Source organism: Herpailurus yagouaroundi, unplaced genomic scaffold (assembly GCF_014898765.1).
Source record: "Herpailurus yagouaroundi ecotype Mexico unplaced genomic scaffold, PumYag 188, whole genome shotgun sequence".
NCBI classification, from domain to species: Eukaryota; Metazoa; Chordata; class Mammalia; order Carnivora; family Felidae; genus Herpailurus; species Herpailurus yagouaroundi.
The window spans coordinates 21,503,208-21,530,795 of NW_024412419.1; the positions used below are offsets into that span (position 1 = coordinate 21,503,208).

Here is a 27,588-nt window from a genome sequence, read left to right on the forward strand (position 1 = left end):
ATTCGTGTTTTCTTGGTTTTTTTTTTTTTCTTGTTCATTCTTGCTACAATTTACCTATTTGTTTTCAAAGAGTCAACTTTCAGCTTTGTTGGCTTTTTCGTTTCCTTTTTTTTTTTTTTAATTTTTTTTTTTAACGTTTATTTATTTTTTTGGGACAGAGAGAGACAGAGCATGAACGGGGGAGGGGCAGAGAGAGAGGGAGACACAGAATCAGAAACAGGCTCCAGGCTCTGAGCCATCAGCCCAGAGCCCGACGCGGGGCTCGAACTCACGGACCGCGAGATCGTGACCTGGCTGAAGTCGGACGCTCAACCGACTGCGCCACCCAGGCGCCCCTCGTTTCCTTTTTTAAATTCTCTCGGATTTAATTTTTTTTTTTTTTAGGTTGTATTGATTTCTATTTATTGAAATCTAATTCGCGAACCATACAATTCACCCACTTCGAGCGTACAATTCAGTGATTTGGGTACATTTACAAAGTTGTACAACATTTACCACGATCTAATTCCAGAATGTCGTGCTCCCCAAAAGAAAGCCCACACTCATTAGCCGTCATTCCCCATTCTGTAGCCCCAGTCCCCGGCAACAACTCACTTACTTTCTGTCGTTATGGGTTTGTCTATTCAGGGTATTTCAAGTACATTAAATGGATTCATTTGATATGTGGTCTTTTGTGTCTGGCTCATTTCAATTATCATGATGTTTTTAAGACTTGGGTTTAATTTTATCTTCTTTCAGCAGCTTCTTAAGGCAGAAACCTAGATCACTGACGTTGGACTTTTTTCTTTTCTGCCATAGGTATTTAAGACTATAAATGTTGACATGTTGTATTTTCTTTATCACTCAGCTGGAAATGTCTTATCATTTCTCTTTGGTTTACTTCTTTGACCATAGGTTATTTAGAAGGCTATTGTTTAATTTCCAATTATTTGGAGATTTTAACATCTCTTATGGTTATTAATTTCTAAGTGAATCCCATTAGGGTCAGAGAACATGCTTTGTGGGATGTCAGTCTTTTGAGATATATTGAGACTTATTTAATCACCCAGCATATGGTCTATCTTGATGAATGTTCCATGTGCATTTGAGAAGAATGTGTGTCTTTCAGTTTGGGGCGAAATGTCCTAGAAACACCAATTAGGTCAAGGCGGTTGATGGTGTTGTCCAACGTTCTATATCCCTAATGATCTTGTCTGGTTGTTTGTAATTATCTCCTGTAATAACACTTTCCTCTCAACTGTGTTCCGTAAATAATGTGCTCTCTTAAAATCGCCAGCAACTCGGCGAGCCAGATTTGGGTTATGCAGGCCCTGGGTTTCCGGCAGGGGAAAGTTGTCTCTTCTCTTTCTCCCATTTCTCAGCCAGATGGAGGCTCCAGCTACTTCCAAAGCTTTACTTTCCACGAATCTTATTCAAGTATAATTTCCACCTTCACTCGTGTATTTCCCCCTGCCCCATCCTATTAACACCCAGGTACACACAGCAGAAACTCAGCCTCGTGTCAGAGATTCATCAGAGAGGCAGGAACAGGTCAGGGATAATAAACCCCATTTCTCTGGCCCAGCTTAAGCCTATACTTCCTTGTAGGTGCTCACTCGAACTCTCACTTTGCCGTGTAACTAACTGATGGCCCCAGTTGTTATTATTCAGACCTAGGCACGGAGGCAAAGAGAGGGGAGTGTTTCCCTTCAAGCCTAGAACAGTGCCAGCCACGCACTCAGCAACTGCCAGGTCTTAGGTTCCCCCATTACCGTGCCAGATTAGAGGAGCTTGAGGTCCTAGTGATCCACAAACTGCACAGAGTACCCACTCTGTGCCAGGCACTGGGCATACAATAAAGCCCGGGGGGAGAGTGACTTTTCACATTCTTAAACAGGGTAGAAATATTGTTAAAGCTACAGTCACAATTTTATCTTAAACCTTGGCTTAAAAAAAAGTAAAGCAAGCGAGTGGAAATTGATTCCCAACTAAGCCAAATGAGCCCTTCTGCTTTGGGGGGAAAAAAAATAAAAAGTAGAAACAAAGACAGTTGAGCCAGTATCTCGGGGGTGGATCAGTCCAGGCAGGAAGTAGACAAGGGCTGAAGGTAAAAAATGATCACATGACACTCTCCGTCTCAGGAGACCCTCCTGGAACTGGCAGTGTGAGAAGCATTCGGACAGCCCGGGACGGAGAGCAGAATCCTTGTATTTGCATAAACCCTACAGCGGGTAGAGCCTTTCGTGTATATCACCTTTTTCACTTGACCCCAAAGCAGCCCTGTAAGGACTCAAGCATATTTCACCCTCTCTTGACCTTCAACGTACCCCCTGGGTTCCCACACCACTGGGCTCCACCCGCCTTCTGGGCACTCACTGTACTAAACCGGATTTCTGGCTTCCTGGAGGGCATTTTCACTAGAATGGCTGACAGGCAAGTCTATTCCTCTCTGTGCCCCCTGCCCCCAAACCCGCTCTTCCTTCCATGCTACCCTGCTCCATCGGTGGCCTCACTGTTCATCCAGGTACCCAAGTACGGAATCCAGAGCCACCCTCGTCCTGCCCTCTTGCTCACTACCAACTCACTACCCCTCCTCCGAACCAATGTCATGGCTTCTCTCCAGACCCACGGCCTCCTGCACCACCCACCATCTGTACCACTGCCCCAGGTTCCTCCCTGAGGCTCCCGGCCTGGGGTCCTGGCATCCGGAATGTCCTTTCCAAAACCAGATGTCCCCATCCCATCCTCCTGCTAAAAGCATCATCGACTCCCATTCACTTACAAAGCGGAAGTTTAAACTGCACAGTGTGATACTGAAGACTGTGTTTGCCCCCAGCCTCCCCACCGCGCCACTCCCACCCCATCCCCAGCAAACACTTCCAGCTCCCTCAACCCTCGACAAGGATCCACACCGTCACATCTGGACTGATATTAGCCTTTCTGCCCAGAACGGGGTCCTTTGTAGGTTTTGTCCAGAACTCCTGGTCTGAGTAGGCTTCCTTTGCCTCATGCTGCCTTGCACCTGTACCTCCCTTTCCAGAATACTCATCATGCTGCTCATGGTGACCTGTGCCATGACTTGTCTTTGCCTGGAGGGCGGGGACCACGTCTTTCTAATTTATTGCCATCACCCCACTGTCTAGAATCACACTTGGCGCATAGCTGGCCCTCACCCAATATGATCCTCTGGATGAATGACAGAATGAGTGAACGAATGATAAAATACTTGATTTACCAAACAAGTTAGAATATGGCTTTCAGGGATGCCTGGGTGGCTCAGTCAGTTGAGCATCCGACTCTTGATTTCGGCTCAGGACATGATCTCACGGTTCCGAGAGTTTGAGCCCTGAACCTCATGTCCGGTTCTGCACTGACAGTGAGGAGCCTGCTTGGGATTCTCTCTCTCAGTCTCTCTCTATGCGCCCCCCCCTCTCAAAATAAATAAACTTAAAAAAAAAGTAGCTGTTAATGAACTGGAAAAAATTATGACACCGATGAGACAATTAGAAATTTGATAATATTAAGAAATTATTCCTTTTTAGGAAAGATGTAATCTCTGGGTTAAAATAGATCGAGTCTGTCTTTTCTAACTACGTACTGAATATTTACAGATGAAACGGTATGGTGTTTGGTCTTTGCTTCCAAATAATGTGGGGTGTGGGAGTGGGAAAGAGAACAAACAGGACCAGATTGGCCAGGAGTTGATGGTTGTTAAGACTGCGAGCTAAGACTCCCAGCTTTTGCATGTATTTGAGACTTTCCATTATAAAAAGTTAATAAAAAAGGGATCGAACACAGCCACGGGAATCGGTGGGAGAGATGTAGCATTTATGTTATGAGTAAGGGTGGATCAGAGAGCCAAGGAAGACGCACAGTTCAGGGGAATTATTTGCAGATCGATTCTTGAGCGCATTTCCAGCAGCATTTTTGCTGAGGGCCTTTGTAGCAGAAGACAATTTAATGGTCATTTCCATATCACGAAAACACACTCATCAAAGCGGGAGAAGCCTGGGGAATGTTCGGTGCACTCTGCCTACATTGGCTTGCTCTGGGTGGGAGGGGGAGGACATTTGCCACCTGGAATTTAGACAGAGGAGATCTGTCCCCACCCCCAGGTGGTGAGGGGCCTGTGTGTGCTGGGTACAATGGAGGATGTGGGAGGCATAGCAAAAGCACGAGCTGGGCCCACAGCCAGCCGTGGACCGCAGAGGCTGTCCTGAAGGTCCCCTCCAATTGTCCCCTTCAGCGGGGGCAATGCCCACCCCCTCGTGGGGGGAAACACCTATCCCACAGCCTCCCAGAGAGGAGGCACGGGGCTGGGCCACAGTGCACATATAGGCCCAGGCATCCTGGGAGTGGCTCCTAGGACTGGGGGCACTGAGGGACCCTGCCTCCTTCACCAGGGATGGCAGAGAAGTCTCCAGAGAGAAGTCGTATTTATTCTCAAGAGGGAGACCTCCTCCATTTTAATGGGGAAAAATCTAATTTGGAGTCCAGGTGGTCCCTACAGCCAGGCCACCTTGTCCCCGGTGCTTAGGCCGGGGCCCCACCCCCTCCCAGCACGCTGTCACTCACCTGGCCCCAAGGATCCTGATTTATCTCCCTCCCCGTCCACTTTCCTGCAGCCTCTCCTCCAGCCGAACCTGTGGCTTCCCAGTCAGTGCACTTAACTGGGATTTCCTTTCTCTGGCCTCTGGTCAGTCCCTCACCCAGAAAGTCTTTGCCTCTAGCCAGGACCCTCCCTCAAGCTTCCTTCTGTATCTCCGGATGTGCTCCAAGTAAGCTGCTATCCCCTGAACAGGCTGTACTTCCTGTCCCACAGCGAGGAGCGCCTTGGTCCTCCTGAGGACAACGCTTCCCCGTTATGTCTGCACACGCCTCTGCTCCTCTATCCAATAAGGAGACCCTGGTTTGCCTTTTAAGCCCCACCCTGTACCATGTGTTGTAGGCAGCAGTGTTTAGAGAGAGCACGGTCTGTGAGGGGCGGGGGCCACGTGCGGCCCTTTGACATCTGACCCGTGGGCTGGAGCCGGACTCCCCAGTGTTTGCTAGAGAATGAGGTCAGCCTCCCTCTGGGGTCCCCAAAGCCCCTCTGGCCTGGGACGTCAATGGAGGGTTCTTGGTTCGTAGCTTCCGAGGCCTCTTCCAGTCCCTGATCCCCCTTGGATAGAAAGCTGGGGTGGGGGTGGGGGGGCTCACATTTGGGGACATTGAACCCAAGAATGGCAGTGCCACCGTGGAAGATTGACAACCCACTAGTGAGCGAAGACTCAAAGACAGGGGCTGTTTCATACTCATTTGGATGGTGGGACCCAGTGCTTAGCATGGGGCTCAGTTAGGCTAGCTCAGGTGGGACCCCTGTCTTAAAGGTGCTCAGACACGGGTGCAGCATCCAGAACTGGGGCGGTTTCTAGAATACCAAGTGCCCTAGTTGAGCTGTGGCAGGTGTATGCACACAGTACCACAAGGGAGGGGGAAGGCTTCACAGAAGAGGTGACATGTGAGCTGGGTCTTGAAGGGTGGATAGAATTAATGGGAGTCTTCAAGAGGGAGGGCGGGAGCCATTCTGGGCAAAAGAAACGAATGTCTCAAGGTCTGGAGATATACTGGGCTTGTATCTTTGGGGAATCGCAGGAAATTCAGAGTTACAGGAATACAGTAGGGGGGGGTGGGGAGAGGAGGAGAGAGAAGTCTCTGGGCCGAGGGGGAAGCCTTGATAAAGCAGACCTTTATCACCAGTTCTGGCGAATTAAGTGGAGATCAGACCCAGCCCCCAGACAGCACCCATCTCACACATCCAATCCCCAAAGCCGGTGTCTTGGCCAGAAAGCTCAGGGACTTGTCCCAGGCAGTCTGTCACCATTTCCCCAGGTTTGGATGGGCTGAGTACTGGGCACAAGGTTGGACTAGAGGGATGTAGAGACCCTCCCATCCTGTGTCCCCTGGTTCTGATGGGTGCCAAGAACTATTTTAGCAGCTGAAAAAGGACAAACCCCAGGTGAATACTGTTTCTCTTTGAGTAGCCACCTGCCATCAAGATGGCTCCTTTCTAGACACTCCTGATTCTGGCTGCAGTCCTCTGAGTTAAACTGGGACCATTGTCTCATCTTGTTCATGGGAGGCCAAGGCTCTGGGACTCTGGGGTCTGCGTGCGCCACTGGGACCGGGGGCCAAGCCTTCTGTGTCTTCTGTCTGACCCAATGGACTGTAACTCCAGCAGGCAGGGGCTGTGTCTTCACCTCCGGGGTCCTAGGCTTGTCCACAGATATCAGGACGGCTAGTGAATTAATGAGTAAGGGCAGGATCATGTTAGGAGCCACCGTTGGGGTAGTAAAAGCTAAGAGCTCAAGACAGGGCTGGGTGGTGAGCACTGTGTGAGCTTAAGGGTGGGACGGCCAGCTGACCCAGTGGCAGGGACAGAGGGATGGCCAGGGACACAGCTGGTGCTTGCCCAGCCCACATGGGAACAGGGGTCTCAGGGGCGGTCTGCTCCGGGCCTGGATCATCTTAGCCAGGGGTCCCTACGGAGCAGAGGCCACGCCCAGTTTGCTTGCTCCCGGCACAGGTCGGGAAGCCCTCAGAAAGGCTCTCCTCTCCTCTTTGTATCTCACAATGTGCCCTCTCTCCTGCTCCTGGGCAACAGAAGAAGGAAATCGGGCTGGAGAAGAGAGGACTCAGGATCCCGTAGCTGCCCCAAGCAGCACTTGAATGGGCGCCTCACAGACCTATCAGTCATCTGAATGCTCCTTCCTTAAATTCTTCCAACACCTGTTGTTTCACAGAAGCAAGCTGGTGAGGTCGATATTATCAACATGCCCATTTTTAAGATGGGGAAACTGAGGATCAAAGAGGCGAAGGGAGTGGCAGAACCTAGGTACGACCCAGGGCTTCTGATTCCATATCTAGAGCTTTCTCCACCATAGCCCCATAGGGCTCCTGGGTGGCACAGCACAGAAAGTCAAGCTATATTCCAGCCAGGTCATCTGGTCTACCAGGGTCACTGCCGATAGACACAACTCTCTAGGGGTCCCCCACCCAAACTTTGAACTTCACTCAAGGGATTAGGGGAACTCGGGGCCAACATCTCCCTGTGGCTGGTCTCCAGTTTCTCATTTCCCCCTGCAGCTGTTTGCCTGGACATCAGTGGTTGCGTATGCCAGGAGGTGCTGTGGAACATTCTAGATTGGGCCGGTTCCTCTGAATTGTTAGTGTTGGTCTTTTGAAGTATCTATGGTTGTCAACGGCTGGCTGCAGCAGACGAATGGCTGAGAAATATCTGGTTGTTATAAGGGACTCCTTCTGGAAATCTCCTTGTCATCTGTCTATTCCTGCTGCCCAGCTCCTTCCCCAGAGCTCCGTCTCTGGCCACCTGCTGCAGGTACAGAGCGTGGAAGTGGATCTCTCCACTCAGTCCAGAGGGCACAGGTTGCAAAGAGGCAAATTCCTGTGTGGTCAGTTGAGGCTGGAGGGCCGGCCCTACTGCTCAAAGAAAAAGGTGTGCATCAGGTAGGTAGGGTGCTCACCCCCAGCTGACCAGGAAGAGGTAAAGGGGCTTGCAGGATTGAGCAACCAGGGCCGGGGGTGAGACGTCTCAGTCCCTCCACTGAGGCTGTGCGGATCTCTCTACAACTGGGCCTTGGTTTCTCTGCCTGCCAACGGGACTGGTTTGCGCAGCCAGGGACTGTCCTGACGGGGCCCCGACAGCATAGCCATCCGTAGCGAAACAGCCAAATACTGTGCCGTCTGTGGAACACAGGGACACGTTTCACCCATGAAAGGACACACTTGCTTTTTCTAAAGCCAGCAGGTGGCACACAGAGATCCAGGGTGCTGCAGACAAAGCCGTCCTTGGGCTGGTGTGGGAAGCAACAGGCAGCCTGCCGGCCCTTCCTCTCGCACCTGCCAGCGGGGACACTGCGGTCCCTTGCCCCCCTCCCGATTCTGTGCACAACAGGCTGCAGAGTGCACAACGTGGACCTCCTGCCGGAGCCAGTCCAACTGAAGGCTGATGCGGGCTGCTGCCCCTGGTCACCCCTTTCCCTCCTAACCCAGGTGTGGATGTGCATCCCGCCCGGGCCCCGATGCTCACTTCGCTCTTTATCTCAGCTCCTGTCCCACCCCCAATCTCACCCCCTCTCTGGGAGGAAGGGCCATGTCTGGTGAGCAGGGCTCTGGCCTCTGGCCAAAGGCCACCAGAGATGCCCCGGCCCCAGGGCTGGGAAGCAGAGGGGGGTGGCACAGGTAACCCTGGCCTTACTTTTTCTACTTAAACCTTCAGGGGCTGCCCGCCGTCCTCAGGGTGAAGGCAGTCTCGCCTCCTTGCTTCCGCCGGCCTCTGCCGCCTCAGCTTCTGCGCTCGGTCTGGGCTCCAGCCTCATGGGTCCTCAGTCTCTCCCCTGTTCCATGTTCTAGTTCCTTCCTCCCCCAGCCATGAGCATCCTGTCTCTTGCACCTGCTTTGCCCTCACCTCCTCGCCTTGCTCCCTCCTGCTGGTCCCTCGGGTTTCAGCCAAGGGGCTACCTCTTCCAGGAAGCCTTCCCGGACCATCCTGCCCCAGCCTGGGTTGGGGCACTGCTTCTGTGGCTCGCGTGTTGTACTTGTCCCCATCCTCATCATATCACACACCTGTCCTACTCGTCTGCCCCCTGGTTCTTCTGTCCCACTGGATGTGGGCTCCTCAAGGGCAGGGCCTGGGTCATGCTCAGCCCCCGGCCTTGGCACACGGATCACAGTAAATGGTTGCTGGATGCACGAGAAAGGAGGAGGATAAGAAGAGAATTGACAGGGGAAGCCGGTGGGGCTCGCAGGACCCCCTGAGCTCGGAGATGGGGTCCTTACTTCCACCTCCCCAGGACACCCCCGCAGGCAGACGACCCTGCACCCCGCCAGGCACATTCCACATTGGCAAGTGCAGCGAGGGACACACAGATGCAGACATGGAAACACAGGGCACCCTGATTTTCAGGAAATCACAACGGCCAGCCAGGCCAGGAGCAGATAGCTGCCCCTGAAAAGCCTCATCACCCCAGCCCTCCTAGGACTTCTTTTCCCACCCATCTTCTCTGCCCTGCCTCATCCCCATCAGCGCAGAGCTGGGGACCCTCTCAGACCAGGGGTTCCCTACCTCGGAAAGTCACTTTGGCGATCCGGTCGCCCCTGCCCCGAAGCTCCGAAACCGTCTTGAGGTGGACAAACAGGGCCATGCTGGTGTGTAGAGCCTGGACGCTGCCAGGCGGGAGCAGCTGGAGAAGGAGAGAGCCTGGTGCAGCTCGGCTCACACGCCTCCCTCCCTCCCTCGCCGCCTCCTCCTGCGCCCCCTCTGATGCTGCCCACAGAGACCAAGGCAACCAAGCCAGAGAGCTGCTCCTTCCAGCGATCACAGAGACTCACAGCCCTGCCAGCCCCCGCCCCTCCAAGTTGTCAGCCCAGCGTGTGTGTGTGTGTGTGTGTGTGTGTGTGTGTGTTGTGCACCCTGCGTGCAGCCTGGGAGCGCAGGCTCAGAGTCAGAATTCATTATTCAGCAGCCGCCTGCTCCCAGATAAAGCCCTGCCCAGCTTCAGATGTCTTTTCCCAGCTCCTGGAGCAGAGGTTCCTGCCCGCCTCTCAGCAGGGCTCTGCTGCACCCTGCTAGGCAAGCTCTGGCCCCAGGAGTGGGCAGATGGGCACGGATGGGCGTGTGTGTGGAAGGTGGGGGGGCGGGGGGCCAGGGGCGCGTACCCCTGCGGGGGAGAAGGAGCTCCACCGGCTGTGTGCACAGGAAGCTGGGCTGTCGCACTGGTGTTTGGTGGTGATTCAATCCCCCGAATCAAGTTGGCCACCAGGGCTGCGGGCGTCCGTGAGGCTCAGGGAGCCTGGATGGGCAAGGCCTGGCTGGGTCCCACTGTGCCATCTAGAAATCCCAACTCAGGGTCCCCCAGCTGGAAACTCAGCATCTATCAGACAACGTTAAGGCTGTGCCCGGTGGCTGCTGTCAGAAAAGAGAGTCCTAAGAGGAAAAGGGAATGTTCTGCCTCCACCTGCTCTCACAGAGATTGTACCCCCAAGAGGCAGGGTCTTGGCCTCCTGCTTTGGGACTCCTGGATCTGGGAAGACGGCGTGCTCGGAAGCCAGGCTGAGCGTGACCGGAGATGCCCAGCTACGAAAGCCTCAGAGGCTTATGTTCCACGAAGGGCGATGCTTAAGGTCCAGGACACTAACCCAGCCCCATCCTGGGGCCTGGGGATGGAGAAGGCCGGGCCGGTGAGCCTCACTGGAGCAGAACCGTTAGGACTTGTAGCCCATTAGCTGCTGGGGTCGGGGGGCAGTGGGGAAGGGCTATCTGGCAGAATTTCCAAGGACCAAAAAAGAACTGCCCTCTCTTCCAGCAACATACCCCGGGAGGCGCTTATAGAGAAAGGGACCCTGGGGACCAGGATCCCCAAACCTGGGGCCTTTGCAGGATCATCTGCACCCTTGGCCTTGCTGCTTGCTCTGTAAGGTATGCCCCCACCCCACCACTGCCTTCTGGCGGGGACTCAGCCCAACTGGTGCCCATTCCTAAAAGTCTCTGCCCCCACCCCCACCCAGGCTGGGGTGCTGCCCCGCCCCTCTCCTCTCACTGCTTCATCCTCACCATGGGGACACCCTGGTGTCCTACATCTTTGCAACCCCAGAGCCTCGCACAGAGTCCTGTGTATAGTTGGATGCCCAGTGCAGGTTGACAGGATAGGGGGCGAGCTTGGCGACCTGGAGGGAGCAGAGTCTGAAGGTTCAAAAAGGAAATACTAAATTTTTCACAGCATGCTAATCAGAGGTTGCTCCGTGGGAATTCTAGAGGCCAGTGGCCCGCGGCATGTCACAAGAGCCTCCTTCTAGATGTTTCCTTGCCACATTGCCTCCTTTTTCTTTTTAAATTTATCTTCTATTTTCTTCTCTCCCTTTCCTTCTCCAATTCCTGTTCTTCTCTCTCACTTTTACTTAACCATGTTGAAGCGAAGAGTATTTTAGCATATTGTATTTGTTCAATACGCATGAATGTCCAAAAACATTTTTAAACCAGGCAAGTTTAATGTCTCTTTAAAAAAAAAATTAACTAGGGGCGCCTGGGTGGCGCAGTCGGTTAAGCGTCCGACTTCAGCCAGGTCACAATCTCGCGGTCCGTGAGTTCGAGCCCCGCGTCGGGCTCTGGGCTGATGGCTCGGAGCCTGGAGCCTGCTTCCGATTCTGTGTCTCCCTCTCTCTCTGCCCCTCCCCCGTTCATGCTCTGTCTCTCTCTGTCCCAAAAAATAAATAAATAAACGTTGAAAAAAAAATTAAAAAAATTAACTAGCATGTTCTATAAATAAGGTTATTAGGTGACCTTTGTTCATAGGGCTTGGTGGCACTTGAGAGGAAAAAAAAAAAACAAAACCCCTCCATCTCCTCCTTAGGCCCTTGGGTGGTTCTCTCCTGTAGGGGGTGAATTTCATGAGGTCTGTGCATCTTTAGAGAAAAGCCCATGAACTCGCCCTAAACAAGGCATTGAGCTCAGCCCAACCTCAGTTTCTATATCGATAAAAGGGTAGTAATTCCATTCTGCCAACACATGGCATCCCTTTAGCGGAGACAGCTGACCTTCTGAAACCTAAGCCAGATCTTACTTTTTAATTTCCTCCCTCCTGACCATTATCCATTTCTGGAACTCTTAGTCTAAAATTTATTCAGCAAGCATACACTAGCTCCTTCCAGTAACAGGTGCTGGGGATTCCGAGGCGAATGTGATCCAGTTTCCGGCCTTAAGCAGAAGAGACAGACTGGAACGCAGGCAACACAAGAGTGCCAGGTTCATGGGCACAGTCGGCTGGCAAATTATAATGGGGGACACAGTGGGCACTCGACCTGGGCCAGGGGAACACCTTCCCAGAGTATAGCACACCTGACCTGAGGGTTGTTGTTGTTGTTTTGTTGTTGTTTTTTTTTTTTCACTTTTTTTTTTTTTTGGGACAGAGAGAGACAGAGCATGAACGGGGGAGGGGCAGAGAGAGAGGGAGACACAGAATCGGAAACAGGCTCCAGGCTCTGAGCCATCAGCCCAGAGCCCGACGCGGGGCTCGAACTCACGGACCGCGAGATCGTGACCTGGCTGAAGTCGGACACTTAACCGACTGCGCCACCCAGGCGCCCCTTGTTTTTTTTTTTTTATAACTTTTACAAATGTCTTTCTCTTTATTGCTCATATTCTGCAGGGGGGATTTAGACATACACAGATCTGACCGCAGTTTGAAGGGCGGGCACAGACTTCCACCTGGTTACAAGCACTCACTCCCCTTCAGTTCCGTTTCCTCCCCAGGCCACCGTTTTCCTGCTTCTTGCACTTCGTGGAAGGCCTGTGCACCCCCTCTCCCCCAACTCCATTGTCATCTGCCAGAGAAAGCCATTTGAGAATTCCTCTTGCAAAAGCGTCCTGCAAGCTCACTAGTGTCTGTGGTCTTCATCAACTGCCGTTTACAGAATCAAGCTGTGAAGAAAACACTTCTCGTGGGACAGGATTGGATGGAACCGTGAAGGCCAAGGGTAAGCCGCAGAGGGTTCTTGCTGATACCAGGGCTGCTGCACGGGGAGCTAGGGAGGCAGGTCTGGCCCCAAGTCGCAGAGCGTGTCGCCTTGGAGGCTGTCACCACTCTCATGCCCCAGTTACAGACTCCGGCCGGGAGGAGGACCGCTGGAGAAACCGGACCTGGGGGCACCAGCTACAGGAGGGGGGCACTGTTACGAGAAAGCCTCACCGGGGCCTTTGGCAAGTTTGCTCTGTGGCACAATTACGCCAACTGAACTTGGGTCCCGGGGACAGGTGGAAATCACACCCCCAGACCTTTCCACCATTCGCTTTTTGCCCCTTGTAAACCACTCGTGTGGAGTAGTTTGAGGGGCAAGACGAAGTGAGAGGGAAGTTCCCAGGGAGAGATGAGAGATTAATGAAGACAACTCCCCTTGAGGAACGGGGGGGTGGGGGGGGGGGAGGGGGGGGTCGCTGGCTCCTGGGCTCCCTGCAGCCCCTCGGGCTCCCAGAGCACAGCCACGGTGGGGCTGCTGCTTTCTGCTCTGTCTCCAAAGCGAGGACGCTCCAGGCTAGGTCAGCGAGTCTTGCAGGGGGCAGAAGGGCACTTGGGGCACATGGGGGCCGGGCCTGTCCACAGAGTTTCCACCCCATCCCGCGTCTGAGCGGCACCACACCCCTGCTGGTGGTGAAGCGCAGAGATGAGCCCATTCCCGGACGTGCAAGCTGAGCTTGGAGGCCCACAGGAGAGCAAGTAGGGGGCTGGCCCCGGAACAATGCAGCGGGCGGTGGCTTGGCCCAGGTCACGGTCACGTTGCCAGGCACGCGGTTGCCAGGGGACCCCGGGCTGTTTACCGTCGTCGGGCAGGGAGGGGCAGGCGCCGGGCTCGCTGCGCGCTCGAGGCACCCACCATGGCTTCCCGCAGCGCGGGCACCCTGCTGACTGAGTTCAATGCCACCTACGTGCCCCCCGGCCTCGTGCCCGGGTAAGGCCGTCGCGCCCCCCCACCCCCGCCCCTGCCTGAACCATTCTGTCGGAGCGCCACCCCCCACCCCGCAAAACCCTCCTCTCGCTAGAAACTGGAAACTCCGCACTTGCGCTTTTGGGGTTTGAAAGAAATCGGGGCTCCAGGTGTTCACCTGGCTGGGTGACCTTCCCGGGAGGGGTTGCGTGCCGCGAGCAGGCGGCGGCTGGGCGCGGACAGGGGCTCTCTCCGCATCCCTCTTCCTGGGAAGTGAGTCCCCAGCCAGCGCAGAGCATGCCCAGTCTGGGACCCGGGGAAGGGGGAGGAGAGGGAGCCACCTCGTGAGCTGGGTTTGGAGATCCCTGGGCAGGAGTGACAACGTGAGGAACTGGAGAAGGGGGGCTGGCCTTTGGGCCCCAGCCCACCTAGGATTCAGGCAACAGTAGTGTTTGTCGGATGAAGGCGAGAAGAAGACGGGTGGGCCCTGGGTGGGCTCCAAGCATCTAGCCAGGTAGTTATTGCTTCATTTGGACATTCCTTTGGTAAAGACGTGTTGAGTGCTGGAGAGGTGCCAGAGGTTGTGAGAAGACAAGCAGGGGGCTGCCGTCGATGGGTTCCCGTGGTGGTGTAGATAACAGAAGGTTTAGTTAAAAGCCATCTTTGCAGCCTTGGAGAGTGGTGTTTACACCGCATTCTGGGTGTTCACCATGAGGTTTCAATTCTACGCGCAATTATATTTTTTTCTGATGTTCCCCACTGTCCCCGGTTGGAAACTTAACCCTCCCAAAGTGTCCCCCTGCTCTGCCAGGGGAAGTTGCATATTTCGGAAGCAATCCTAGGTTGCTTCTGTCGCCGCACCGCTTGTCTGCAGTTCCCTTGAGCACTTTGTCCTGTGATTGATCTAGAAATTGTGGTAATGAGTGAATCATAAAGAAGGCTCCAAGCATGAACTGGACTAGTTTGGATAGCCGAGCCTGTATCTGTGGCTTTCTCTGCATGGATCTTTCTGGGAGGCATATGCTCACCCTAAAGATCCCCATCAGTGAGGAATGAATGGACTTATCTTATGTTTCTAAATGCTACCTCATTGGTAATTTTGTTAACTTAATGAAAGAATCCAAGATTCCCCACCACACTTGGATAATTATTATTTTTGTGCCTTTTCGAACATTAATCACAGGATTTTAAGCAAAGCCAGTCTCCTCCGACGCTCCGATCATCCCCCTTACCAGTTTGATTCGTAGAGGCAGGGAGTATTCAGAGTGGTAAAGACCTTGGAGATCATGTAGCCCTCTTCTGTTCCAGATGTGGTCACTGAGGTCTGGGGCCGGGGGAGAGGGGAACTTGCACGAGCCCCAGGCTGGCGTTGGAAGAGCTGGCCTGGCACCGGGTCCCTGATGCCTTGTGGTGGCATTGGGAGCCCCCAGGTAATGAGCACCTACTGCGTGCCAGGCACCGTGCTGGGCTCTTTACAAACATTCTGTAAAAACCCTTTGCAACAACCCAGATGAGAAATAAGCAGCTTGCCTCAGGTCATTCAGCAAGCTACCCAGCCGTGTCTTTGTGACCTCAGCACCCAGGCTCTTCTGAATCCCTCCAACTGCATCTATTATCATTAGTTAGATCCCTGCGGTGTTCAGGGACTGATTCTCGGTACCAAGGGGAACAGGATGCTGGTCTTCAGACTCGCTGGCCAGGGTGCTCTGTCTGGTCCCTTCCTGCTCTGGGCAGCACAGCCCTCAGGCACCTTGCCACTGTCTGGGCTGTGTGCCGCCCCCCTGCCGTGAGTGGGGGATTCTTGGGTCCCAGTCCCTGGGATTGTGAGGCTTTTTAAGGGATGAGATCAGCCTCAGTGGGGCTCTGTGCCTCTTGCTAGCAGGTCGACCTCAGTGGTATCCACCCCCGCCCCCCCCCCCGTCTCCGCCTCCCACCACACCTCACCAGGCTCTTAGTCCAAGCACGTGACCTGCCACCGTGCGTTCATTCACGGCCAGGCTACTACTGCCCCCGATGCCCACCGCTCCGCCAGGGGCTGTCACCAGCAACCCCCCCTCCCCCGCCCCCGACTTCCCTGCATTTGCCTGGAGTGGCAGCTGTGCCCATATCTGCCGCGGAGCTGGCCTGGGCTCCGGGACCCTAAAGTCAGTGCCTTCCACTATCAGGAGGGTGGCCGTTACCTCCAGGACGGCGGTCCCACAAAGGCGGCTGTATCCACTTCCCCAGGATCCCCGTACGATAGATCTGCTGGTAAATGTTTGACAACCAGCTCTCTGGAGACAGGGTGGGTCGTGATCTGTAGCACTCACCTACTGTCTGCGGCATCAACACCCCCACCACGGCTGACTTCAAGCCGCCAAAATGGTGTCACAACTGCAGAGCCGGGGCGGGACGCAAAACAGCGCACACAGTCATTCCGCCCTCCAGACACAACAGGCACAGCTAACCCCAAGAACACAGACGGCCGCGAAACACGGCGATACGATTAGGTGGTGATGAGCATTGGGTGTTTATTGCCTTTGCCGTCAACGTGATTTCTTTCGCTGTGACTTTATATAATTTCTTGTATTTTTGTATAATTTCGCTTTTAAGCCGGGCTTGTTTAACCACAGCCCGGACAAAAATGCTCGAAATGTAGTCATCAGCTCTCGTCAGCCAGTATGAGCCAAGACAGGCCACCTCTAGCACACCACCGCCTCCTGCCAGCTGCTTCAGGCCTGAGACCTCACCTTCCGGGTGGGAGAGGGGAGTCCTTTCCATTTCAGCCCCAGCCCTGCCACTGGAGGCGCGGCCCCGGACAGGCAGGTGCATCCCGGGCTACAAAACAAAGGCCACCTGCCAAAGGGACATAGGAGACCCCGCGTGCCCAGATAGGTCACTGAACCTCTCACGCAACCCTAAGGAACTGGGGAGCCTTTCTGAGAACAGGGGGTCAGGTGCTCCTGGAGACGGTGGCTTCATAACAGGGCCCCTCCTTCTTTCCAGAAGAATCATCAGCCCTTAAAAAATGTGCCTCCGTCTGTCAGTTCATTTCAACAAATATTTGGAGAGCAGCTACTGAGTGCCAGGACTGATGGGGGCGCATATAGAACTCCTTGCTCTCCCCCCCCCCACCCCCCACGGAGTTTATATTCCAGAAAGGAAGACTACACTAAAGGCCCAGGTAATTGCACACAGCGAGAATGTGAGGTGGGACATAAAGAGGGTCACAAAGGGCACAGACGGTTCAATGGAGAGGACAGGCAGGTCTGTGGGTGGCTCCTTGGAAAAGAGGGTATTGGACATGGCCCTTGAGGCTGAGGTCACAAGGTCGGCAGAGGAGGAGAGAAGCCTCTTGGGGATGGAGGGGATGGCCTGAGGGAAGGCAGGGGTGGAGGTGCTGGCCGGCTCTGCCTCCAGAGCTGCAGATGGCCTACTGAGCGGGAGTAGGAAGGACACGGATGTGGTTTAGAAGCTTGGAAGACCCCCTCCAGGAGGCCCGCGTCAGGCCTGGCCTGGAGTGCCTGGCTGGTTCCTTCCTCATTTCATAGACAATGGGGAGCCCTTGAAAGTTTTTGCCCAGGGGAAGGATCTGAAGGAACTGCACTCAGCAGGAAGTGTCGAGGAGAGGAGAGCGCCAGCGGAATGAGGATGTGCCGAATAGTTGCAAGTTAATTAGTTAATAAGGCTGCTCATGGGATCTCTGATGGCTCCTGGTAATTAATTTTAATGTCAGCTATGGGGCCATTTTGCTCCCTGTACACTCTCTGTACGCACAGGGATACACACACACACACACACACACACGCACACACGCGCGTGCGCACCCATGGTGGCTGCTGGGGACCCAGCTGAGCACTGTCTCCCAGCTTGTGTGCAGGTGGGTGAGGAGCCGGGCAGCAGATGAGGGGGTCCAGGAGGAGGTGTGGCAGTGCCACGGGGACTGTTGGATGCCCTGTTTCAAAACCTGTCACTCATTCCCCTCTGTTTTCTCCGCCTTAGCCAGCCCCACGGCCAACAAAAACAGGCCTTGGGAAAGCTTTACCATAGGACCACACAGGGGCTTGCTCGAGGCACACAAACGCAAGTGCATCCAGGGGACACAGACCTGGCTAGCCAAGGCGTGCCCTCTGAGCGCTAAAGAAATGTGACCGTGTGCACCTCTGTGCACACACCCGTGCCCCTCCATGAGTGGCAGGTTCTGAATAGGATCCCCAGTGGAAGCAGAACCTTAGGAGGATTGCGGAGGAGAGGGCTTCTATTGTACTGGGATGCAAATATCTTGGCATTCAGAGAAGGTGGAAAAGCGGGGAGCAGAGGAGGAGTATAGCAGAGAGCCTGGGGGTGGTGAAGACAAGAATCCCGGGAACACGTCACATGTCTATGGCTCCTTTCTTCCAAGTACGAACGCGAAGGCCCCTGTGGGTGGGACACTGCGTGCGCTTTGTAGATCAGAGCCAAGCCCCTTTAAAACAGCGTTCGGGGACGTGGTGGCCCCTGGGTTTCTGGACTTCTGCCTCCTCCAGCAGACATTTATTGAGCACTTGTCCTGGGTTAGGTGCCTCGTAGGTGCCGAGGATAAAGAGAGCACAGGTTAGCACAGGAGATGGACGAGTGTACACCTGACTGTGCACGAAGGATGTGACACACAATCTAGGTAGAGGGTGTGTGGTAAGGGAAGGCGCCAGAGAGCCCTGGTGCTGGGAGTGGGTAGGGAACTCCCCCACCCCCACCCCCCGGGACCCGGCATCCCAGGTAGAGGAAATGTGTGCAAAGCCTCAGGGGTGCGGACAGCACGTGAGGCCCAGAGATGTGATGCTTCCGGGGCCTTGAGCGCTTGTGGGGAAGTGAGAAGGGAGAGAGGTGACCACGGTGGTGTGACACATGTTTGAGAAAGATCACTCCAGCAGCAGCATGGACAACAGGCTAGAGGGGGGTGAAACTTCAGTCTGGGAGCCTGGCTCGGAGATTCAAGACCACCCCGGTGAGCGAAGAGGGAGGCTGGCTGCTATGGGGAACGTCACCTGGGGACTTGGGGAGAGAGGAGGGGTGCGGAGGAGGATGGAGAAGGGAGGATGGGGTGAGTCCTGGTTTCTGGCTTAGGTCATGATCTCACGGTCCGTGGGTTCGAGCCCCGCGTCGGGCTCTGTGCTGACAGCCCAGAGCCTGGAGCCTGCTTCGGATTCTACGTCTCCCTCTCTCTCTCTCTCTCTCTCTGCCCCTCCCCCACGCACGCTCTGTTTCTCTCTCTCAAAAATAAACTTAAAAACGTTAAGAAAAGAAAAGAAACATAGAGACACAGATCCGGGCATCTCTGGTGTACGGGAGGTGTTGGAAGTCTAACATAAATGAGCTCTCCCAGAGGGAGAGGGTCCCTCAGAAGAGAGAGGGGACTCTGGGGCACCCAGAAGCACCTAGTAGATGAGCAGAGGAAGAGAGCCAGCTCCCAGGCGAGTCCCCTCCACGCTGACCCCTCTTCAAAGCCAGACCACAAAGGAAGGCCCTTGGAGGAGTTCCCCAATACCTCTACCCCGCCCCCACCCCGGGAACGGGCCTCCCTCTCTGCATTTAATAGCATCAGCCCCTCCACCTCCAGCACAGCTCGTGCACCCACCGTGTAACTCAGTAAATAATGGAATGAGGGGGTAGGCTGCAGGAAGAAAGGCTGAGCTATGGACCTCTGCGTCCCCAGTACGCAGGGCACAGTAGCTTCCCAGTAAAGTAACTCCCAACACTATCCCACTGTCTTAAAAAAAAAAAAAAATGCATGTACAAAGCGTCAAGAAACAAACCAGCCCAAATCCAAACGCCTGGAATTAACCCGGGTTAGCATTTGGGGAGACGGCATTCCAAGTTTCTCTTTGCGTGTCTACTCAGCTAAGAGACTAGAGGCCGGCTGGCTGGCCGGCCGGCCAGAAAGATAGACAAAGCAATGCTAGAAACATATGATCATGCTATATTTGCTACTTCAAAATGAAAATCATGGGGCGCCTGGGTGGCGCAGTCGGTTAAGCGTCCGACTTCAGCCAGGTCGCGATCTCACGGTCCGTGAGTTCGAGCCCCGCGTCGGGCTCTGGGCTGATGGCTCAGAGCCTGGAGCCTGTTTCCGATTCCGTGTCTCCCTCTCTCTCTGCCCCTCCCCTGTTCATGCTCTGTCTCCCTCTGTCCCAAAAATAAATAAAAGTTGAAAAAAAATTTTTTTTAAATAAAAAAATAAAATAAAATGAAAATCATGAAATGTAATCTTACTAGAACTCAACTGAGGAGAAAGATACGGACATAAAATGGGAAGAATGGCCAGACTTTAGACAAATGCCAATTCAGCTCAAGAGAGATTAATTCGTAAAAGATCCCTCTAAAGTAGGGAGAGGGAGAGGGAATAAAAACCATTCAGGGGCGAGAGTCACTGTGTTGCATGTTTTTCAACGGCGTGTTTTAATTTTAGGTGCCGCGGGTTGACTCTGCCTTACAAATTCCTAGCAAGTCGATGCCCCTCCACCCACCCCCCCACACAATTTTTGTGGTGGAGATTATTTTTTCCTCTGACAGGTTTTATAACATTTACATTCTGTTGTGCAAGCAGCCTTCACCTGGCTGATATTTCTAGTTCCGTACTTAAATAGGGGGCGCCTGGGTGGCTCAGTCGGTTAAGCGTCCGACTTCAGCCCAGGTCACGATCTCATGATCCGTGAGTTCGAGCCCCGCGTCGGGCTCTGGGCTGATGGCTCAGAGCCTGGAGCCTGCTTCCGATTCTGTGTCTCCCTCTCTTTCTGACGCTCCCCTGTTCATGCTCTGTCTCTGTCTCAAAAGTAAAATAAACGTTAAAAAAAAAAAAAATTAAAAAAAAATAGACTTGAAGCTAACCAGTCATTTTAACAATTTCTACATTTCTGGGTATTCCTTTCTCTTGACTCCTCTCTTCCTTGGCAGGATTTTGTCCCTGCACACTGCCTGCAGGAGCCTATGGGTTTTGCTTTATTTCCTGAGCCCTTTCATGCCGGGAAAGGCCCGGGCGCCGCCTTTACGGCTAATGACCGCATGGCCGGTTGGATATTCTCGGGTCACGCTCTTGTCCCTACAGACTGTGGCGGGCCACCTTTCTTTAGTTTTCGTTCTGTTGCTTTCTTGTCTTTTTGTTGGGGGTTGACAGCACCTGATGGCCCCCACCTCTCTCCTCCTTCATCCCGAACCCCCTGAGGAATAAGAAAGATGACCTAAGAGGGAAAGCTGAGAGCCCCGGAAAGAGGAGGCGGGGCTGGCTTGGGACAGGCTTTCCTCCTGGAGGGCAGCGTGTGGCCACCCAAAACAGGGCACAGGGGAGTCACGTGGGCTTGCTTGCTTCCAAGGAAAAGGGGGAGGGCGGGGTGGTCTCCAACAAGCCTCATTTCCCTCTTCAACCCACCAGTCCCATGTCCTTCCACCCCCAGGTGGCAAAGCGAGTAGGGGGACAGAGGCTCGGGGAAGGAAGAAGTGGCTCCCTACTTGCTTATCTGTGACCCCCCGGCTGTGGAGCCTGTATGTTTATTAGGTTTCATACACAGTGCAGAGAACCCCCAGGAGCTCCGTTCGGCCTGCTCGCGTGCCGTTTCTTGCAAACGAGTCTCTGCCTCAGTGCAGGTGCCGCAGGGAGAGGGTGAGCCGAGGATGTTGGAGGTGGCGATTGGATGGTCTCGTGTTACCTTGATGAAAAAAATACAGGCTCGCGTTTAAGCGGTGGGTCAGCGGTCGGGCTGAGGGAGGTCGAGGAAAGAATGGGGGAGCAGAAAACAAAGGCAGAAGGTACAGTGTTCCTTCCGCAGAGAAATTCGGGGATAAAGGAAGAGGAAGGGGGACACGTGAGGCCGCAGGGTCCGCCGGAGGATGTCGCAGCCTGGGACAAATGCACAGAAACGTGCGTCTCGGTAGGCAGAGGAGGAGAAGCCAAGAGAGGAGAGATTATGGATGGCAAGGAGGGAGGGCAGAGGCCCAGAGAAACCGGGAGGGGCCGACTGGACGCGTGAGGCCTTGGGAGGGGCAGGAATGGGGGCTCCAGACCCAGGAGGGGCTAAACCATGGTGGAGAGGAGGACTCTGTCCCGAAAGTGGCCAAGGTGACCTTGCAGGCCTCACCAGCCCCAGCACCTTTCCAGGACAGAAGGGCAGAGGCAGGAGGGAGAAGGCTGGGATCCCCGGGGTCGTGGTCTCAAGGGCAGGAGGGGCGAGGCCGGACAAAGGCCTGCGTGTGGTGGACAGCTTCTCCCCTCACTCCCCGCTTGGGCCCGGGGAACCTCAAATGCTGCGAGGCTCTGGAAGGGACACGCTGTGGAGGGGCGGTAGGGCCAGGGGCCCGGGGCGGGGGGGGGGGGGGCTCTTCTTCTGTTTCGCCTGCTGTGGGGAGCGATCGGAAGCCCCGTCGCTAATCACCGTGCTTGGCTTTCTCGCCTCCCACCTGAAGACGAGGAGGAGGAAACCATGCAATGCCATCTGACTCTACTGGGGAGGAGGCCAAGGGGGCCCTGAGCAGCCGGCACAGGTGATCCTGAAGCGCTGACCCCAGAGGCCGCCGTGCCCTTTGGCCTGGTGAGAGGGGGACGCCTGCGATGTCGCAGCGGCCCTCAGGCTCCCCTCACCCCCTGGGGCTTCCCTGGTAAGGGAACTCGGCTGAGAGAAGGGGACGCGTCAAGCACCACAGTAGGGAGGCCTCAGGACAGGTGCCGGGGTCCCTGCAGCCTGGTCTTCCGGCGTTTGCGTGAGTAGGTCCGGCCGCAGACGTCGCTGGCGCCCTAGGCGCGTACCCACTCATCTTTTTGTTTGTTTCCTCGACATTTCCGACTCAGACCGTGTGCCAGACCCGGTGCGGGAAACTGGGGATCTGAAGGTGAGGAAGACATGACCCAGCTGTGCCCGAGAGGCTCCCAGTAGTCTAGTGACGGAGACAAAGACATGAAAAGAGACACGAGCATTGGGAGCAGGCACGGCTCGCGGTGCAGCAGGGAGAGCGGGACCGCCTAGACCTAGAAGAGGCGGCAAGGAAAGGATCTTCAAAGTGACAGCGCAGGTCTTTAGTCCTGGGGGGCAAGCAGCCGGGGCCGGGGGCCCAGGGCAGAAACCCAGGGGAGAAATGCAGGCGGGCGGTGGGAGAAAGAACATGCAAATGGTTCTTTACAACCGGGAGCAGGGAGGCCGGTGAGGCTGGAGAGGGGGACATAGTCGGCTCGCGGACAGCCTTGAATGCCACGCTGAGGGCTTGGCTTCAGAAAGGTCGCTCTGGTGGAGGTAGGGGGAAGGGGCGGGAGGTAAGAGCGCAGTTAGGAGGATGGGGGGGCTCCTGTGCCCGCAGCCCAGCTAAGAGGCCGTGTGGCCCACGCCCAGGGCAGAGATGGAACCCTGGGCTTGAGGACTAACTGCACGTGACGGATGAAGCTTGACTTGGCCACCTGCGGAGTGCCCGTCACCAAGATGAGACTAGAGGTTGGAGGCGGGGGTGCGGGTAAAGCCCAGGACACCCGCAAGGGGTGTGTAGTGTGCGGCCGTGCGCAGGAGTCTGACGGGGCTTCCGGGCTGGAGATGTAGACCAGGGTCATCCACACAAGGGGGAAGGCGAAGGCCCTGGCATGGATACCATCACCCAGGGGACCGTGTGGGCGCAGGACAGGCCCCGGAGAAAGAGAGCAGAAGAGGCGCACCATACGGGGGAAACTGAGAAGGAACGGTCAGAGAGGCGGGTGAAGCCAGCAGACAAGGAGAGAGCAGTGTCGTAAAATCCAGGAGCAGCGTTTCAAGACCGCAGAGGTCGGCAGTGTCCAATGCTGTGGGAGACCCCTGGCGCCCTTGTCAAGAGCCGTTTCTTTTCTTTTCTTTTTTTTTTTGGGAGAGAGAGAGAGCAGGGCAGGGTCAGAGAGAGAGGGAGAGAGAGAGAATCCCAAGTAGGCCCTGCACTGTCGGTACAGAGCCCAACGGGGGGCTTGAACCCACGAACCGTGAGATCATGACCTGAGCTGAAACCAAGAGTGGAACGCTCAACTGACTGAGCCACCCAGGTGTCCCTGTCAAAAGCCATTTCACTGGCACCGTGGGGCCAGGGTGAGGTTTTAGGGGGGTGAGAAGCGACTGACTGGAGAAGCATGACTCTCCGTCATTCGCACAAAGTCTGACGCTCATGCCCTTCGGCCGTCACGTGGCCAAAACAAGTCTTTGGCTCTCTGTGGAAGTCTCACCCGACCAGGGCTCCTCAGCGTACTGTGTGTGCTTGTGTCCTCTGTGTCTCCAAGCGTCCCCGCCCGCCAGTCCCCTGTCCCTGTCGCTGGCCTCCGTGGCTGCAACGGGTGACGGGACCCTTGCAGGCCATCTGAGTGGTGCCTCGTGAGGTGGCTGGGCTGGAGCGAAGCTGCACGTGTGAGCCCAGGCCTTGGCCACCACAGATCTGATGTCACATGTCACTGCTGCGTCCCCACCAACCTCTTAGATCCTCCCTACCCCTGATGAGATAGTGGCAGGAGACCTCCCCATCTTCAGGCCAAACCCTGAGTATAGGAGAGTGATGTGCCCGCGGCCCTGCCGAGGGCTCAGGACGGGGCCCCGGTGCTCTGGCCCCTGCGGGAGCCCCTGGTCCGGGGGGGTGACCAGCCTCTGTCAGGAAGGAGAGGCCCAGATTCTCCTTCGCTCGCCCTTCCCCGGAGCCCCGAGCTGGGCAGTGCATCCGAGGGAAGCCTCTCAAGGCCCAGAAGTGACCCACGGGGCCTGCCGCCACCCCCGCCCCGGGCTTTATGGGCCTGTCTTGGAACGGGCCTCGGAACCGTGCACTGACCTGCCCCCCCCCCCCCCCGTGGCCATCGCAGGTACCAAGGCCATGTTCCCGGCGTGGCCTTCTCCTTTGGCTCCCCCTACGGCACCGCCACCCTCAAGTATTTCCAGGACCACCGCAATGCAGCCCTGGAGAAGAGCCGTACTGTCTTCAGCAAAGGCGGCCACTTCCCCACCCTCTTCTCCTCAGACCCAAACCTCGTGCTGAGGAAGCCCTCCCACACCCGGGACCGCTGGCTGCACACCCCCAGCTACACCCGCTTCAACCTGGACAGTGGCCGCTCCGCCCAGCTCACCGGCTTCTACCAGGTGGGTTGACCTGGGCCCGGCTGCTGTCCCCCCAGCAACCCGGGCGGTGGGGGGAGGGGCTTGGAGTGATCTCCGTCACCCTCCAAGAGGGACTTTGTTTGCTTTCTCCGAGCCCCTGAGCCAGCAGGGAACCTAGTGAGTTTGGCTGGGGGCGTCGGGGACAGGGCCTAGACTGCTTCCCAGATGACCCCCCACCCCAGGGACTCCTGGGGCTCTTGCCCCAGCCCACCCCCAGGGAGGTGTTCTCACCCTCACCTCTGCCCCATGACCCCGTGGACCCTCGCTTACTTCCTACTAGAGTAAAACATCAAAGATCCACCTACAAGATGAACCCCGCCCCCCACCACTCACACACAGGGCCACTAAGCCCCCGACCCTGGTTCTAGCCCCAGGTCTAGTCTCGATTGTACCCGGGTCCTGGTGCCCACCTGACACCTCCTTGCTTAGCAGCCCCTCTGAAGCCGTACCCCAAGTCAACCTCAGCCCCAGACCAGAACCTAACTGCCCACACCCCGATGTCCTTGTCCTGCCCCTCGGGCTCTTACAGCCTCCCCTGGGCCTGGTGCAGACGTGTCCCGGTGGGTCACAGGCACCTGGGTGCTCGCCCACCTCACTGGGGGCCACGGCTCATTCTCTGCCGTGTCCCTAGAAACCCTGGTCTCTCCCTCACTTCTCTTGCAAACATGCCTCCAGCCTGATTTCAAAGACGCAGGTGCCCCCTGGTCCTCAGGGCAGAGAACTGTATGGGAAGGCAGGTCCTCAAGGAGAGGACCAGGTCAATGCTGCCAGACTCCAAGGGGCTGTGGGACCGTGTCAATGGGCGTTGGGGGGGGGGGGCTTTGCTTTCCCTCATGGCTCTCACGCATAGCACCCCCAGTCCAGGGGGGCGGGAAAGGGAGAAACAAACACACGGAGCTTACCTGTGCCACCTGCTGAGCCAGGATTCACACCCTTGGCCTCCGCTGATCGCTGGCCTCATTTACTCTCCGTAGCAAAGCTGGGGTGGGGTGAGCCATCATCGCCATTAGACAGATGGGAGCTGGTCTCAGAGAGGACACCCAGCTGGGGCCTCCAACAGGGGCGTTAAGGGAGATGGCCCCACCCCCTGCCCAGGTATAGCCAGACAGGAACTGCGGGTGCCCCAGGTCACTCCTGCACACTGACAACCTGTCATCTCTTCTTTGGTTCGAGCCGTAGATGGCGCAGCAGCATAGGAAGTACTATCTAGACAAGACGGGCACGGTGCCCCAGGTGCCCTACTTCGTGCTGCCTGTGAAGGAGTGGGAACGATACCCCCTCCCCACCGACCTGTGAGTGCCTGCCCTCCCCCGCTTCACGCATGCTACAAACACATGTCCATGGGGCACCTGCTTCCAGCCAGGCACACAGCCACTCACGCCGAGAAATGAGTGAAGACCTCACCCTAAGGAGCCTACGGTGCAGAGGGGGACAGTCACACAGCAAGGGGGTCAAGGTTAAGGGCAGCCTCAGAGGGATGAGCAGAATGAGCAGAATCTGAAAGAGTGCTTTCCTGGCCAGATGCACGGGGAGTTTGGGAGCAAACCTGTCATCTTGGCTGGCCTGAACCTTGCAGGCTCCTCCCCCCTGCAGCGTCAGCCTTGCAGCTACACTCGTCCAAACGTGGGCACCGCTGCTTCTGAGTAGCAAGGAACTGCTGCCCTCTGGTGGACACAGAGGGCACTACAAGAGCGGGAAATGCGTCCCCCCAGTCCCGACCAGACTCGGAAAACGTTCTCCTTGGGACCTCAAAATATCTTTCAAAGTCCAACTGTCCATCTAACAAAATATGAAAGTTCCCCACTGCCTGGACCTCACTCCTTTTATCTGAGAGAGCTGCTTTCCCCAGGGAAGGCCAGCTCTGCCCTTTGAGATAATCCAGGCACATGGTTCCCTTGCTGTCCCTCCTGTCACCAAGGCACGGCAATCGGAAGTCTGTGCTTCCAAGGTGTTGTGTGGGGAAGGAGGGGTCAAGAGGTCAGTGGAAAGATCTTGGGTTTCCAACTACTTGCTGACCATCGCCATCATTTCTTATAACAGTTGTTGCGTATCTGTTCCTCGTCCAGCATTATTTAAGTGCCTTCCTTATACACATTACCTCATTTAGTCCTCAAAACAAAGCTAACAGGGATGGGAGGTACCAACACTGGTCCATTTTATCCGTGTGCCTTTCCAGCGGGAGTTGAGCCGGAATCTCTCCCAGGTCTGTCTGACACCCACGTTCTCCCTCTTCACCGCTGCGCCATTGTGCAAATGCAAATTATTCTGATCTCGACTGCAGGGTGACTTACAAGACGTTTGAGCTGATGAGCAGCCAGCTCAGGGTGGGCTAGAAAATTGGGCACATGGGGCTGTGGGTGGGCACAGCCTTTCTGGAACGCTGCATAACCCTGTCTCCGTCCTCCCCCAGTCCTCCTCTGAGCCCAGAGAAGAAGTGGCACCTTTTAAGAGTATCTCCCGAGAACTTGAAGACCTACCAGAGGTTCCCCTCGGGGAAGAGGGTCACCCCCCACGAGCGGCAGAGGAGAGACTGCTACTTTGAGTTCAGAGCGTGATACTGGAGAGCCTGGCCCTGACCAGGTCGGCTTTTCGGAATAAAATCTTTAGCCACGTCCAAACCCGTGGTCTTCGCCCCTGGCCTCCGGGAACGTTTGGCCATAGCGGGACAGCGCCCAAGGGTCCCGCCCAACACCGAGTCTTAAGGGCTGTCAAAAGCTCAGTGCAGGGGTTCAAGCCAGCAGGAAGCAGCGTCCACTGACCCACTGGGCCCACCCAGCCCTCCTCTGAGGTGGGGGCAGGTAGAACCAAGGACTATAGGGCTCCCGAGTCTTGGTGGCAGGGTCACTCAGGTCCAGAGATACGCCCCATCGGCTCCCACTCGTGTAACAGAGGAAGCCCCGTTATTGTACATCTGAGAATGAAAGTGAAGTGACCCCAGAACAATTGCACAGGGGGTCTGATGCAGAAGAATTCCAGTCTGAGCCCTGGCCTGGCATCATCTAATCCACCCGATAACTTGAGAGGGAAGTAGCAGGAGCCTCACTTT

At 55.6% G+C, this 27,588-nt stretch overlaps 2 protein-coding genes across 6 annotated transcripts in view; one reads left to right on the forward strand and one right to left on the reverse strand.

Moving 5' to 3' along the window:
• OTOF (otoferlin) overlaps positions 1-9,272 on the reverse strand; it is a 90,640-nt gene extending 81,368 nt beyond the window's left edge. For 3 of the 5 annotated variants that reach the window (XM_040496258.1, XM_040496256.1, XM_040496257.1), the window contains exon 1: positions 9,104-9,182. In XM_040496258.1, the coding sequence (XP_040352192.1) occupies positions 9,104-9,182 (79 nt within the window). Of the gene's footprint in view, positions 1-9,103 lie in introns of all 5 variants that reach the window. The other 2 variants (XM_040496255.1, XM_040496259.1) reach the window with 2 other exon arrangements.
• Positions 9,273-13,348: 4,076 nt separating this feature from the next.
• CIMIP2C (ciliary microtubule inner protein 2C) lies at positions 13,349-27,160 on the forward strand. The gene is made up of 4 exons (XM_040496266.1): positions 13,349-13,479; positions 24,251-24,524; positions 25,722-25,834; positions 26,953-27,160. The coding sequence occupies exons 1-4, from the start codon at positions 13,406-13,408 to the stop codon at positions 27,095-27,097; spliced, it is 606 nt and encodes a 201-aa protein (XP_040352200.1). The 5' UTR covers positions 13,349-13,405; the 3' UTR covers positions 27,098-27,160.
• Positions 27,161-27,588: the final 428 nt, after the last annotated feature.

Coding starts and splice junctions, on each gene's coding strand:
- CIMIP2C (XM_040496266.1), top strand. CDS start 13,406: ATGGCTTCCCGCAGCGCGGGCACCCTGCTGACTGAGTTCAATGCCACC. Junction 24,525..25,721: donor AGCTCACCGGCTTCTACCAG/GTGGGTTGACCT, acceptor TTCGAGCCGTAG/ATGGCGCAGCAGCATAGGAA. Junction 25,835..26,952: donor TACCCCCTCCCCACCGACCT/GTGAGTGCCTGC, acceptor GTCCTCCCCCAG/TCCTCCTCTGAGCCCAGAGA.